Source organism: Eucalyptus grandis, chromosome 5 (genome assembly GCF_016545825.1).
Source record: "Eucalyptus grandis isolate ANBG69807.140 chromosome 5, ASM1654582v1, whole genome shotgun sequence".
NCBI lineage: Eukaryota > Viridiplantae > Streptophyta > Magnoliopsida > Myrtales > Myrtaceae > Eucalyptus > Eucalyptus grandis.
In genome coordinates this window covers 26,091,044-26,106,233 of record NC_052616.1, presented here as the reverse complement: position 1 = coordinate 26,106,233, position 15,190 = coordinate 26,091,044, and the positions used below count along the sequence as shown (strand labels likewise).

The 15,190-nt window shown below is 37.5% G+C and overlaps 2 protein-coding genes and 2 long non-coding RNA genes across 4 annotated transcripts; 2 read left to right on the top strand and 2 right to left on the bottom strand.

Annotated features, from left to right (window-relative positions):
* The first annotated feature begins 881 nt into the window (after nucleotides 1-881).
* On the top strand, nucleotides 882-5,917 carry LOC120293782. The gene is made up of 4 exons (XM_039313531.1): nucleotides 882-1,038; nucleotides 3,106-3,197; nucleotides 4,863-4,910; nucleotides 5,731-5,917. Exons 1-4 carry the CDS (start codon nucleotides 882-884, stop codon nucleotides 5,878-5,880), a joined length of 447 nt encoding a protein of 148 aa, XP_039169465.1. The 3' UTR covers nucleotides 5,881-5,917.
* A 167-nt stretch (nucleotides 5,918-6,084) lies between these two features.
* LOC120293087 (probable E3 ubiquitin-protein ligase ARI8) lies at nucleotides 6,085-7,195 on the top strand. The gene is made up of 3 exons (XM_039311824.1): nucleotides 6,085-6,562; nucleotides 6,699-6,803; nucleotides 6,884-7,195. The coding sequence occupies exons 1-3, from the start codon at nucleotides 6,335-6,337 to the stop codon at nucleotides 6,974-6,976; spliced, it is 426 nt and encodes a 141-aa protein (XP_039167758.1). The 5' UTR covers nucleotides 6,085-6,334; the 3' UTR covers nucleotides 6,977-7,195.
* A 750-nt stretch (nucleotides 7,196-7,945) lies between these two features.
* Nucleotides 7,946-15,190, bottom strand: LOC108960086. Its single transcript, XR_005551048.1, has 3 exons — nucleotides 14,860-15,190; nucleotides 14,535-14,680; nucleotides 7,946-8,043 (listed from the first exon to the last, which is right to left on the bottom strand). It is a non-coding gene; the product is annotated as an uncharacterized LOC108960086 (long non-coding RNA).
* On the bottom strand, nucleotides 11,582-12,847 carry LOC104444683. The gene is made up of 5 exons (XR_005551047.1): nucleotides 12,346-12,847; nucleotides 12,146-12,252; nucleotides 11,991-12,056; nucleotides 11,840-11,902; nucleotides 11,582-11,748 (listed from the first exon to the last, which is right to left on the bottom strand). It is a non-coding gene; the product is annotated as an uncharacterized LOC104444683 (long non-coding RNA).

The window sequence follows — 15,190 nt, the reverse complement described above, 5'->3', positions numbered from 1 at the left end:
AGAAGTGGAGTGGGAGGCCCGAGGCGTTTTCCTTTCGGACAAAAATGCCCAGTTCACAGCACGAATGGTGGCATGCGATATGCACATGGTTGTCATCTAGTGAGCATCCGTGTTGCCAGTGAGATTGGGTAGGGGGTTCAATTGAAACGGAATCACCAATTATAGAGCTTACTTTGAGTCAAATAATGATCTTGGAGGTGCTTCGAGAAGAAGGGTTAATACCACAAAAAAATCCTAAATTAGTACATATATTATATATTTTCCAAAAACTAATTTTTTGATCGCTAAAAACCCTATATAGGTGCACCTATGATAAATTTACCCAAAATTAATTTTTTGGCAACTAAAAACCCTAAACCGGTACATTTGTGATAAATTTACCCTTCATTAATTTACATTAAATTGGATTAATATCACAAAAATCCAAGACTCGTAAACTTAAGACAAACAGATGATAAAATCCCAAATAAATACACTTGCCAATTGCTATGTGTCATCCAACTTAATAATTTGATGGTAAAAATTAATAGAATCAAACTTAAGGCAATTTAATTGAGCGAGAGATACTCTACATTTGTCACATATAATAAATTTTTGAAAGCATAGTTGTCAACTATATATATTCCATGGTTTTCACTGGTGTCAAAAATTGTGTATAGTCAACAAATAGATTTAAGAGACTGCATCAATAAGAGCTAGTTAAGTCATCCTTTGCAAAAAATTAGGCCTACTCAGCTTTTCTCTTCCTTGTCCTCTTTTGTGGTTGCTCGAAATCAACACAAGCAATCCTAGAATTTAGATGCAAGGTCTTTAACAACACCTCTAGAACTCTAGACTCCTAGTTCAGTAGAGAGTTTGGGGTGAAGCACACTGCAAAAGCTATGCTAGTTGCCATTAAGTTTATCCTTGTCGCGACCTATGTCGACGGGAAGAGAATAGGTTTAGGAGTATTACCTGAAGATCAGGCTTATGACCCATGTTTAGGCACAGGTCCTACCAAGCTTATACCTTGCGAAACATTGGGTGTCCAAATTGAAGGTATGAAAATTTTCTAAAGAATGAGTTGCCACTAGTCTATTGAGGTCGACTAGAAACCAAGTGAGGCATGAGAGTATACCTTACTTGCTACACAACCAGAGAATTTAGAATCGGAGATTTGATTATACTAATTAACTAATTAGTGACATTTCGGTATCTAATCTTATTTATTTATAAAAAAAAAAAAGATTTTTCTTGCTAGGTAGTATGTATTGATTTTAGGCATATCCGCTAACACATGAAGTGATCATGCAAATGCACATCATCAGCATAATAATCGACAATCAAAGAAAGCATTAAATGCACATAAGGAATTTTTATAGTGTTTAACACTAAGGAAGAGGTAAATATTAATCTTAACTTAGACTAAAGAGAAGCCAAAATCAATATACCAATACTGCACAATCAAGGGCATTTGTCCCTAAGGACGATTGAAATCCTATGATAAAACCCTAAAGGCCTAGTCAAACTTGGACATAATTCCAAATTGAAAAGCTTCATATTTTTAGGAGAAAATTACTCCAAAGATTAATTTTAACTTTTACGATAAATTTTTTTTAAAATTAGATTTTTTTGGATTTTTCTATTTAAAAAAAAAATTCGAATTTTCCCAAAAAAACTGGATTTTTGCAAATTTTTTATTTCTTAATTTTTAAATTTAAAAGGTCGAATTTTTCTAATGTTTCGAGTTTTTGAATTTTCAGAATTTTTTTGAAATTTTATTATTTTTTGAAATTTTTGATTTTTTTGAAATTTTGATTTTTAATATTTAATATTATTATATTCAAGAAAACGGATTCGGACCTGGTAAACCCAATCCAGCCCGCTGATTCAATCCAAGCCCAAGTCCGATCCACGTTAGATAAAAAGATTTTTTTAGCTTAGTTTTTAATATATATATATATATATATATATATATATATGTATTTCCTTTATTTTTTTCTCTTTTTGTCTTATCCCTATTTTGTCTTTTTCTGCAGCTCCATCTTCCGCACACCTCATTCCCGAAGACAACTTCTGCTCTCTTTTTCCCTATTTCTTTTTTTTTTTAAAATTTTTCCTGCACTTTTTTTTTTCTTGTTTTTTCTTTCTTTCTTCTATCTTCTTCTTCTCCATTTTGTCTTTTTCTTTTTTTTTATGGAAAAAAAACCACCAAAAAACTTAATAATATGACACATTTACCCAAAAAAAAAATTTATGACATTAAAAATCTCGAACTTTAACCGGTGTGACACATCTACCCTCTATTAGGGTTCTGAAAAAACACTATTAAAATTCCTACGTGGCCGACGTGGATGACGGAATGCAAACGGCGCTCACGGCACCCACATGGCTCGAGAAAATATTGGGTACCCTAACAAAGCCACGTCATCGGTGCTCGAACGATTCATTGCGCGACACGTGTCCGGTGTCACCCACGTCGTCCACTTCTCCGTTTCAACCAGCGCACGGGAGCTTCTCTCTCTCTCTCCCCGCCCACCTCTTTGCATCTTCTGACGCCCGCTCTGCTCTGCTCTCCTCTCTCTCCTCTCTTTCTCTCTCCCCGTTCTCCGTTCCGTTGCGGAGAGGGAGAACAAAATTGCAACGGTTCAGAGGAAAACATAAAGGTCCCCCCTGCTCTCTCTCTCCCCTTCGACGGCCCTTCACCTCCGCCTCCGCCGGTTGCCTCCGTCGCCCTTGACGCCGACGCGACGCCGACGCCGACGCAGCCTACGCCTCCCTCTCGTGACCTCCGGTCGGCTTTATCTCTCTTTCGTCCTCGAAGGCGCGCCTCTCCGCCAGCAAACCGCGACACCGACGCCCCTCCGCCGGTTGCCTCCGTCGCCCCCAACTTCGACGCCGACTTCTCCACCTCCGCCTCCGCCTACGCGGGCCGACGCCGACGCCGACGCCGACGCCCCTTTGCCTCCTCTCGCGACCTGCACTCCGCTCTCTCCTCTTTTCTCTGGAGCGCCCTTTACCGCCAACCTCGACGCTGACGTGCTCTCGCGTTTTGGCCTCCTCTCCGCGAGCGAGAGGTCGTGACTGCTCGCTCTTCGCTCGCTCTTTCTCTTTTCCTCCACGAAGTGCCTCTTGCTCCTAAACGCGGACGGCGCGACGCCGTCGCTTCCCAAGCCCCACCGATAGGCGGTCCATTGGCGACTCCCGTACGTCCGAAGGTTCGTTTTTTTTTTTTTTGGGATTCTACTTAGTAGAAATCGGTGCCATGTTAATGTTGAAGTTTAAAGTTACATCTGCGCATTCGGCTTGTTGCTGACTTGCTGTGTTATTTAGATAAGTGAAACGGCGGTATCTTTTGAGATTGTTTGCATATAGTCCTCCTAAGAGATAAGAGACTTCTGAGCCTAACTTGGTCACTCCATGCTTTTATTTTCTCCCAAAATTGCGTGTCTGTTGGAGAAGTTGATCCTTGCGTGCTTCCGAATAGTCATTTACGTTGCAATTCCAAAGGCGTAACGCAGTTGTGAAGGATAAGATCAACATTTCTCTCTAATATCTACCTTCTTGGTCCACTAATCTATCAGAAATAGGTAGTTTACTTAGGCAAATTCATTGCAGCTTGGGCTGTTTAAACCAACAAGTACCTCTTATTTTGTTCATGTGCCAACGAGAGATATGGTGGGACATCCTCACAAGCATGGAGCCAGAAGCTTATCTCTCTGTTTGCTTTGCGAGAGAACCACTAAAAATTGCTGGTTTCTTGTGTTTAGCTGAATTTGACCCACAGAGATTGACCAATTTGTGAAGATGACTAATTTCACGTTTCTCCCTGTCTTTTGATGCATCTCTGTTCATAATCAAGTTTGGCGAAGTTGGATTGCTACATGAGGGTATTCTTTTGGTGTATTGCTGGACACGCAACCTCTACCCATTGTGCATCCTTTTGGGAGGAAAATTTGGTACTCCCCATCAAGAAAATGCAAATTGTGCAATTCTAGATCCATCAACAGGAAAAAAACTTTACTCTTATTAGCTATTCCCCTTTCTTTCCAGTTCAGACAGTGCATAAATTGCTACTTTAGTGGAGATACTAACAACCCCCAATTAATCAAAAGGAGGCGATGTTAATGGCAAACTTGTGTGCCTTTAAGTTTTGGTAGCGCATTTTCAAGGTATTGTCATACTTAGTTCTTCAAGATCATGCTGTTAGTATAATGCAGGCCATCAGCCTCAAGCTTCCGATGGGAGAGCTTCTGCAGCAACCAGATCGGGAAAGGCTGATGGCCTGCATTATACTAACAAGGTATTCGCAGCTTTCTGAGGAGATGAACTATTCAAACCTCTTATCACTGTTTTGATTTTTCTTTTATCTTTTTACTATTAATCACTGTAGTGGTTGGTTCTCTATTTTGGTTGCATGAGACTCTATACTAACATCATGCATTATTTTGTATTGTGTTTCTGTTCTATAGTTTAGAATCATGGATTGATGAAGTGTCTGGTGGCCCTTGTCTCTGTGTTCGTTTCTATCGGATATCAACAAAGATAATCATCTGTAGCCTATCGTGTTGAATTTTGATTAAGCACAATCAATGTTCTTTTATAGTCAAGTGTGCTCATGAAAGTTTAGGGCATGTTTTTTTTTGGACTTAAGTAAAAGCAAAAGGTATTTTTTTAATTTTCCGCCAAAATTTAAAATATTTGTCAAATTTTAAACTATAATGAAAAAATCTTATGTGAGTCTATGTGCCATCATTAAATGGCTGTGAAAATTAAAGGAGTTTCAGATTGAAAGAATCAAAGTGCATGAATTTTAGATTAAGCAATAAGTAAATGTCAATCCAGATTGGTCCTTAATATCTGACATTGTATATTTTATGCAGTTGCATGCTTTTGTGCAATATGAATCCATCAATGTAGCTGAGAAAACAGTGAGTACTCCCTCTATCAATAAGATGAATCATGATGTATAATGTTCTCATCATAATTAAAATGTACACGTCCTATTATTGCATGTTGAAGAGCTAAATGATGAGGGGAACTAGAGAAGTGGCCTAAGGGTTCGTTTAATGCATAGACACAGGGTATGTGTTCCTCTTTTTCTTCTTTAGTTGCACGAAAGCATTAGTTTCCAAATTTATGTAAATCCATGGTAAAAAAATAGGTAGCCATCATTTTGAAAATCGAAAAAATGACCACATTCAAAAGCTACCTGTCCCTTTTTGGCTGAATAAATGGCACTTACAGGTTGACAATGTCTGTGATGTGAAAAGAAAAGAAATCATGCAAATGAAATCATGCATAGAAAGTCACTGATAAGAATTGACATTTTCTACTTAGGAATATAGGGTCTGCTCATCCTGCTTTGATGCGACTGAATTAATGCTACTTGCATGTTCACAGTATGTGGTGCAAAAAAAATTTGAATGAATGTGACTGTAAAAAGATTAACATTTTTCTGTAGAATCAGTGTTACCTCAGTGCAGTTGGGATGGCAGATTTCTTATAGTTAAAAATCTTTCTAGTTGAAAGCCTCGAATGTATGCTTGACTTCACTTCTCATTCTATGCATGGTAATTTCTACTGCGGTCTTGCTGAAAGCTGAGTGACAAAGACTGGGGATCTTCACTTCATACTGTGTTATGTGCATGCATTTGAGATTTTAATAAAAATATTGATTGAAGATTTGTTTGGGTTTAATGCACTCTGCTAAACTGTGATAATTCATCTTTGTTGTTTTTTCCCTTCTAGGCAAAACCCTCTCAAGCACGGGGAAGAAGGGACATGATGGAGAAGAACCCTGGGAAGAAGAAGATGCTTCTATATCTGAGCAACGACCAGAGCAACAACTTGAGGAGTCTTTTGAGCAATCTGATGCTCACTTCCAAGGGAATATGGTGAGTGTTGTCTCAATCTTAAAACTAAAATGATGCCAAATAAAATCGCAAATTTTGACCTTTGGTTAGACTTCTGTATGGCAGCGCTATTGGTTGAGCATCAGTTTGAAAACTTGGATTCCATGACAATGCAGGGGAAGGGGCAGAGCGAGGCTGAGTTCGGGAAGAGGACGTAAAGGAGGCCAATACCATCAGAATAATTGGGGAAATCATTTGGGGGCTCTTCTTTAAACAGTCTCACCAGTAATGAGAATGCAATTGTGGCGAAGCAGCCTCTGGGACCTTGCATGCCAGATGGAACAAGAGGATTCGCGATGGGTTGTGGGAAGCAAGTCTCAGTTAAGTACCACATGACCACGTCATGTGATATCATCATCTCTGTGTGTTTGTCTTCAACTGATAGATATCACTCTCTTGGAAGTACTTCTTTGGATTAACTGTGCACCTTAGAAATTTACATGCTTTTACTCCTGCGTCTTTGCTGTCATTTAATGAATGCGAGCATTGTGATAGGTTACATAAGCACATCAAAAAACGATGGTCGTGGATGTTTAACATTGAGATGTCCTAATCCATCTTGTGGTTCTGCAGTTGGTCAAGACATGATAAATCTATTAGCGCCTGAAGAAGATAAGAAAAAGTATTCTCAATATCTTCTTCACTCGTACATTGAAGACAATAGAAAGGTATATGTGCAACCGTATTCTTTTTCTTGGTGTGAAGTTTTTTTTTTTTTTTTTTTTAAGTGTGATAATGACTTTGCACTACTGGGTGCCTATTATATGAAATATAATTTCCTTTACCTCATTTTCCTACTGCCAGACCAAGTGGTGTCCTACCCCTGGTTGTGAATACGCTGTAGAATATTTTGCAGGCCGTGAAGGTTACGATGTTTCCTGCCAATGCTCTTTCAACTTTTGCTGGAATGTAAGCTTCTTTTTGGAAATTTCTTGTATCAATATGTAGCAAGTAGTGTGTTGACATACTTTTGATTTGATCTGCTACAGTGTACAGAGGACCGTTCAATAGAATGTGGCACTGTGGCACAGTGGATCATGAAGAATAGTGCTGAATCTGAAAATATGAACTGGTACAGATAACTTTAAGCATGTAGAATTTGCCATCATTTGGGTTCTATGACAATGGTGTACAACGGATTGTGTGGTCTTTCCTCTTTCAAGAAACAAGACTGTTTTATGTGACTTACTTACTAGGTTGGACATAGATAGTCCTATTTGGGCATGCTTTTATCAGCAGTATGAGATATTTGATGGCCTAAAGGGCTATCATATATGGTGTAACCTTTGGACCTTCTAAAATCAACCAATCGACTGCATACAGGAGTTCCACAATTATGTCCTTTCTGTAGTTAAATTTGGAATCCTTGGAATTTCTTAATAGATGGATATGCTTGTTCTTGCTATCGTATGGTTAGTGCATTCACATATTTTCTCTGGAGGAGATCCAATAATGCTAAATTGGATGATTTGTCTAGAGGATAATGATGTCACCCATGTCAGTTTGAAGTTTGAACATACAACAATTCTAAATGTGTCATTTCTTTTTCTTATTTTAGGAAAAATACTAAGTTTAGCCACTACAATTCTCCTTTTGATTTATTTATGCATGTTGATTTGAAAGGCAAACCTGGACGGTGGACTTACCAAGAATATGATCTTCCAGTGCATATGGCATTGGTTGGTTGTTATAAGGCTGTTGGACTATTATTTGTTTATTTATTTAAGTTCATAGAGTACTATTGGGAATCAAGAATTCTCGGAGCTGTTTTCCCATCACAAACACGCTCTCCTTTTATTGAAAAATCGGTGGCCCTCTTTACTTCAGCTGCAATGTAGTTTATGTAGATACTTTTCTTAATAGCCTCTGGTGTGACTTCCAGAAGGAGCGCCCATGTGTGCACAGAGACATGCGTTTGACATTCTTACATCTGTTTTTGTTGCTACAGTGTGACCAGAAACTACTTTGAGAACCTCGTGAGAGCATTGGAGAATGGGCTATCAGATGTGGATTCCCATGGTGGTTGCAGCAGGGCAGCAAGCTCTAAGAATGGAGGGAGCAGCAAGCCAAGCAGAGGTGGTGGAAGGGGAAAAGGAACTGCCAGCACTCGAGTTGGTTCCAGCCGAACCGATGACCCGTCTCACTGGTCCTGCAATCATTGCACGTATGCTAATGTTAAATCTGCAACCATTGCCAGATTTCCCAGCATTGCCGATGAGGGCAGTGACAGGAAAATCTACAAAGAAGGATGGTTTTCACCAGAAACACGACTTTCATGGACAAGGAACTAGTTCAAGCGCATGGGCAGTGTCCTATAAGGGGATTATTGGTATGAACCGTTCAAGTTCGCAGTGACAAATCAATTATTAGGAGGCTCAACTGTTGGTGTGGTGTGCTGACTAATTAAAGCACGAGCAGCAGCAGCTTTTGGCTTGTGTTTATTGTTGTTGTGTGTTGATGGTGGCAGCCTATAATGCCGGCCCATGTATATAGGCTGTAGGGTTTCATCCTCAGTACCGTACTACTTCGGCAAAGAGAAAGAAATAGTGACTGTCACCAATCATTTAATATTTCATGTATTTGCTGCTGGAAGAGGCAAATGTACTCCATTTGTCTTATATTTCGCATATTACTTTGTCTATTGGAGTTCATCTAACCATTTTTTAAAGGAATTACTTCAGAGTTTGTATTCTGTTGGATGCGTGGGGGCGCTCTCACTCAAGACTGTTTTTACTCAAGACGGTTCGCAAAACCAAAAAGATGATTCTGCTTGTGTATGATGGCTTCAAACAGATAATTTTTCTGAAGTAGAATTGTAGTTCTCATATGAATGTGCACAATCAACGAACGCATGGGTTCAGTCATTCATTACATGAAAAAGCAATGTACTTTTAATGGGAACAGGACACGTTTGTTTGTGGACAATAGCAATAGTTGCTTTGAAGCTTGGATGGGTCTCTTATGAGCTTTATTTGAATGTTGCGAAGCATATAGAGCTATGTATCTTAATTTTAATAGATTCCTGGTATCGATGGATGAGCTCAAGTTGTTTAGTTTATTTGCAATATTTAAGTTACGATTTGAAATTTTGGTCTATATGAGTACATATGTAATGGTTCATTTCGTCAGTATATTTGATATACACGCCTAGATGATATCATCCAACATATTTTATCTGAATGACAGTGCTACGATCTATGAAGGGGCTTAAGGGGTGAATTCACTTCATGAAATTGACGGACGTAGATGAGTTTTACAATATATCATGTGTTCGTATTCAAACTTGCGGTGATTTCACTCGATATGAGCTAGAAGATCTAGTATCCTATGATATGAGATTTGCAAGTTAATATGCGACTTTACAATGACATTTCTTTGCATTTAACACTGATAACCATATGCTAATGGAGATGGTCAGGTTGCCGCAACATGGGGCTCCAAATTCCTTAAGTTGATTAGGATGGGCATTGCAAACCAACTCCGATTAGTAGTTTCAATTGATATTCCCTTTAATTAGGGAAAATAAAACATAAAAATTAAATGCCAAGCGGTGTAGGAATCGACTATTTATACCCAATTTCTTCAAAATTTTCACAGCACTTATGTCTCTACACTAGCAAACCAATGCAATGATTTTGTATAATGCCTCCTTCCCAATACCCAATGAGAGAAGCCATGGGCGGAACATCTTTTAGCCTATGAGAGAAGAAGGTTTGTCTTTGAACATCTTCTGACTAAGCGTGTTCAACATTGCTCTTGACTACTGGTGTGAAGCCATTTTCCAGTCCATGCCCCTTTTCATCATGGCCTTGAATTCATCATAACTGATTCGACCGTCTCCGAATACATCCATCACAGAATGAGCACTCTATTTCGTATATGAACAAGATATACATAGATTCCAAATTGCAGGTTGCTCTTGTTATGTATTACCTTATCTAGATCAGCATCGAAAATGATGTCTTCAATAAATTTTTCGTTGTTCTGGACGAAGATTGTCATCTATCAAAGCTTCTTTCAACTCATCGAATTCAATATATCCGCTTCAATTCTTGTCAAAGAATTCAAAATGTGCTAAGCTGTTGAATAGGTGATCTTACTGCGTCCATCAACATCTGCACATCAGGATTAGCAACTTGCTGTCCATATTTGTGCAGGCCATGTTTCAACTCTTCAAATGTCGATCTCCATTTTTATTGGTGTCCATCACGTCGAACATCTCTTTGATATGATCCACTTGCTCATCAAGCAAATTGTCTACTACTACCTACATTAACAATGCGGCAAACATGATTCAAGTTTAACTTTGCACTAAGAACATCAATGAAATCCAACAAGGCAATGTTCAAGGACTCACTCTGAGAACTTTCTTCTTGAACTTATTCATCAAAGCGAATTGCTTTATTCTCGTCCGGACATTTTGTCCAAGTGAAACGTTGGGAGCCCCATCCACATTCTCAGTATCCAGTTATGCTCTACGCGAATCAATTATAAATACAACCTTAAAACCATTTGTCGCAAGGACCACCTTACCAGCACCTTCTGGCGTGGGTTAAAATATCTTTGCTTGAAGATCTCGTAGGCAAACTAGCATATATCGGCCATATAATGAGTTCGGCAATTTTGGAGCCAAAACCCCTTACCTATGCTTCAAAAACTCTTCCGCTACTTCAATTTCCTCTTGAGCGGTTCATTGCTGTTTAGTGATGCAAGAGTAGACATCTTAAGTAAAAAACACTAATCCTTTCCGGTACATCAAAAGCTTTCTTCCTTAGCACAGCATCCGATGTGCACATGATGACGTTCTCAATCCCCTAGATTTTGCACTTTAATGATAAGAAGAATATAAAAAATTAAATGGCATAAAATCAACATCTTTCATTATAATAGCTGCAAGGCAGCAAAATGGCTAGGAACAAATGATGACAAATCTAGAGTTTCACCGTCACTCTCCCGTGATGAAAAATGATGGCAAAGGCGGCAGCCTGGTTCATTGGATGAAAAGATAAAAACCTTCCCAGAAAAGGGATGCTAAAAATAGTTCAGAGGTAGAGGCGACTTTACGGTGGGGTTGTCCCATCCAAGAATTGTAAGTTACTTCGGCCAATCGGTATGTGTTTCTTCAGAATTGTTGAATTCATTCATCACAGGACGCTCAATAGAGTTTGATGACCCTATACAATAGAATAAACAATTTATTTACATTTTACTAAACAACATGTCAAGATAAATATGTCTCAAAAGAGCCAGGTAGCGAACAACAAAAATAAAAATGCTCTATTAAGACATCGTGGTTGCTCTGATATGTAGTACGTCCATCACCAATTAGCTGTGAACATGTAACAATTAAGCATATGATCGTGTCACTACTCATCTTACTCTTCTCATTGTAATAGCATAACATAGTGCTCCCATCACTTTACATGAATAGGCTGGATGCATCTTTCCCATTTTAAATTCAACTCAGATCTCTACCTTCTTCCTTGACCAATACAATTATCCATTTTGAATCAGAAAATTCGTTTGCTCTTTGTAAATTGGCCATTGCATTGATATGACAAACATTAAAAAATACAAAAGCCTCACAAGACACTAACATTATAGTTTTAGTGAGATAATATCATATGAGATGCGGCATTACTTGCAAATATTTTATTCTAATATTACTCTCCTATGCACCAGCCATCGTATGTTATAAACCATCAAGAATCGCTCCCTACAAGAAGATTATTTCACATAGGAACTAAAAGCGATAGACATTCCAAGTAGGGCTAAATTATGGTTTCATAAGAGAAAGGGCGAGTTATACTTGACTCAAAATGGTTCCGTGAGATCTATTATGATACGCCAACATCTATTCATAAGAAACCATTAACAATAAATATTAAAATATTAAAAACAATATCATATAACATTAGGATCTAAAATGATTTCATAATAATCACCTGATTTGTGAATGGCAAATATCCATTCATATTCCCTGGCGGCATAATATATGGGTATTGCATCTATATAAAACAAATGATATGTTATCTATAGTTGTAGAAAGGCATGGTCCATTATAGATAAATTAATACATCAAACTACTAAATAAACCTGATTGGGAAATGGGGAAAACCCATTCATAATCCCCGGAGGCATGAAACATGGTGGCTGCTGCACCTATGTTAAAAAAAAAAAAAAACAAATTAGTAAGATGTAAATACAAATTGAGAACTAATAGCAATATATCTATGAAAATTTAGATTTACCGATGGACCGTCGACATTGCTAGGATAAAGGGCACTTCGAGATAGATTTGAATTACTTGACTAGTCTGGATAATGACTTTCATTATGTGTCACTTGGATAGCCAATTCTACATCACAAAGTAATAAATATGTTAATTAGCATTATATAACATAAGCGAAGAAATTAACAATCACATTAAGTAGAATAATACATGACTTACCTCGACTTTCTATTCGCGTGGGGGGTGTTCCTTTCTTAGATTTTTTATTCTTTTTCTCACTTGAACTTTTGAGCCTTCCATAGCTTATTCCCTTTCCTTTTCTTCGAATAGGGTCTGAAACTGAAATCTCACAAGAATCCTCAATATCATCATCGTCATCAGGGACAGCATCATCAGTGACAACCACACTTGCTTTGTATGATGCAATTTCAGCCTTCGTTTTTTTCATGTTTGTTCTCACTATAGTCATAGTATTTACATCTTCGGCTCCCAAACTCATCAATTCAAAAGATTCTTGCATTAACGTGGAAAACCGATTAAATTTAGATGAACTTGAAGACATTTGCTGACATTCATCATTCACAATTCCTTCTTTGGCACCCTTGGTCCATCTTTTCAAAATATAAGAAGATGGAATACTCGTAACCAATATGTTATCATTCAACACTTTCAAGGCATGGCGACACAACCACCCTTTCAATTCAAATGATTTTCAATCACAAAAAACTGAAAAGTCTACGGATTAAATCTGACAACATTTTCATGTTCAATCCCGGACACTTCGAGTATATAAATAAATCGATCCATCGAATGTAGTGCCTGAAACTTGCTCACCGAGACTTTGCACAAATTCTACATTGAACTTCTTAAAGATGGTACGAGTATACACTTTCGCAACATGTCCTAAGATCCCATTTTTAGAAACCTGCAACTTGGGCTTCCCACGAGAATTATAATCATCTTGATTTTCAATTTCTCTCATGTGCTTCCAGTTGTTCTTCATATTGATGGACCAATGCTACAACAGACGATGTCTTGGTCGTTGTATATTGGAAGACATTATTAGTGCTCTCACTCATTTGACTTGATGTCATACCATATGTAAAAGTATCACGACCAAAAGCTAAACTCTATTTATGTCTTCTAAGCCAATTATTATTCTTAATACCCCACTCGTCTTCCATTTCCCTCAAAGTAGATTCAAATTCATCATTCGATCTGCATCTATACATAAGCGTTAAGAAATATTTATCCTTAAAACTCGGCTTACGGTAAAGATCTAGAATATTTTGATTAGCATTTTTCCCAATATGTCAAATGCATAATCGGTATTGTGTATTCGAAAACACAAATATAATGGCTTTTGCCATAACTTGGTCTTGATCAGTGAATATAGTCTTTGGAGCCTTGTTTCCCATAGACTTCAAAATACCTCAAATAACCAAATAAATGACTCTATAGTCTCATCTAGCAATAATGCACAACCGAACAAAATATTCTTCCAATGGTGACTAACTCCAACAAAAGGTGCACAAATCAAATTATATCTCGTTGGTACGATACGTGGTATCGAACACAAGCACATCACCAAAACAGTCATAATCATATTTGGATAAACTATCCCTCCAAAATATATTTGTCATTTTACCATCTTGATCTACTTGAACAGCATAGAAAAACATCGGGTTTTTCATTTGCATGCGATGAAAATGATTTGAAACATTTTGACAATCTCCCCACTAATGTCAATGAATCTTTTGGTTTGCAAAAATTCTGACAATCACGCAAGTTGAAACCCAAGTTTTTACTTCCTCCCGCTTCATTTGCTAAAAACTTGTATGTCGAAGTCCCCCAATACCAGCTTTAATCATATCAACTATAACACCCATACAAGTATCGGATATCATTCTTCCACATCTAATCATATGCTTCGACCTTCCGGAATAAATGGATGATTATGCGTGGAAACATACTCAATGACTTCGTAGACACCATTGTCAACCTTAAATTTGATACGAGTAGGACAACCACATCTAACTTTAGACCTTTGAAATTTCTTTTCTTGATCAGATGAGTTGATAGGATGCCCCTCACAATTACACACGAAAGTCTGTCGAGTTATTTCTCCTTTACGATTTCTTAACAAATTATCCTTCCTCACTCCAAATCCGTTGCCAATTGTGTAAGCTACATACGTGTGATATGCTTCAAGTTCATTTGAAAACCATTCCTATCGCAAACTCATAATCTTTTTCCATATCACGCATTACATGTGCAAGATGGGAAGTTTCATGCTGCAAGTTTTGAAATAAAAAGCAAGTAATATAATGTTTTTACGAGTAAGATATCATCCAACACGTTACTTACGAAAGTATAATAGGTTTCACATAATATGCATGAAAAATTACCTCTGATTCAGCCATTTGAATGTTCCTTTTTCAAATAGACGGCAAGCTTTCAGCTTCCTCAAAGACCTCCAATCCCGTGAGCCAAGAACCAATGTCATTTATTTCGTCTTAAAGATTGTTGCGACTTGACATACCACAAAATAAATCTACAACCAAGAAAAAAAAACATAAGTTTTCTCATTTCAGTCTACTAAACTTCCACAAATCAAAATTAAACTTATAATTTGTAATCGAGCACTACATACAAACATCTCCAATTTGGAAGAAAATATGTCTTACAAAGAGGCAAAGTAGAAATAAAATTGATGAGATTAAAGATCTACACCTATGCAATGATACAAGTAGGGTATGCAAGATCCTTTGCTTCACTGTTGTGCGTCACTTCATTAATATATATGCTGCCTAAGATTCCAAAGTCAATATAAGCAACGTTTTCACCAAAAATCTATTGATATGTTTTTCCATTGTGATAGCTTTTCAAAAGAACACAATTACCATGCTTTATTGCTTTCTCAAATGCTTCTGCAAATAAACAACATCTAACCCTAAAAAGAAAGAAGAAGAGACTAGATAATATGATGCCTTTAAAGGGACAACATTAATTTTGATATAGTTACCTATATTCTGATCATGTAAGAAGTAAATATGCAAATCAA

Excerpts from the sequence above, each read along its gene's own strand:
- LOC120293782 (XM_039313531.1), top strand. The coding sequence starts at position 882 with ATGCTAGTTGCCATTAAGTTTATCCTTGTCGCGACCTATGTCGACGGG. Across the intron at positions 1,039-3,105 it reads ATTGGGTGTCCAAATTGAAG|TGCCTCTTGCTCCTAAACGC; the intron begins GTATGAAAATTT and ends TCCTCCACGAAG. Across the intron at positions 4,911-5,730 it reads TCAATGTAGCTGAGAAAACA|GCAAAACCCTCTCAAGCACG; the intron begins GTGAGTACTCCC and ends TTTCCCTTCTAG.
- LOC120293087 (XM_039311824.1), top strand. The coding sequence starts at position 6,335 with ATGCTTTTACTCCTGCGTCTTTGCTGTCATTTAATGAATGCGAGCATT. Across the intron at positions 6,563-6,698 it reads ACATTGAAGACAATAGAAAG|ACCAAGTGGTGTCCTACCCC; the intron begins GTATATGTGCAA and ends TCCTACTGCCAG. Across the intron at positions 6,804-6,883 it reads CTTTCAACTTTTGCTGGAAT|TGTACAGAGGACCGTTCAAT; the intron begins GTAAGCTTCTTT and ends GATCTGCTACAG.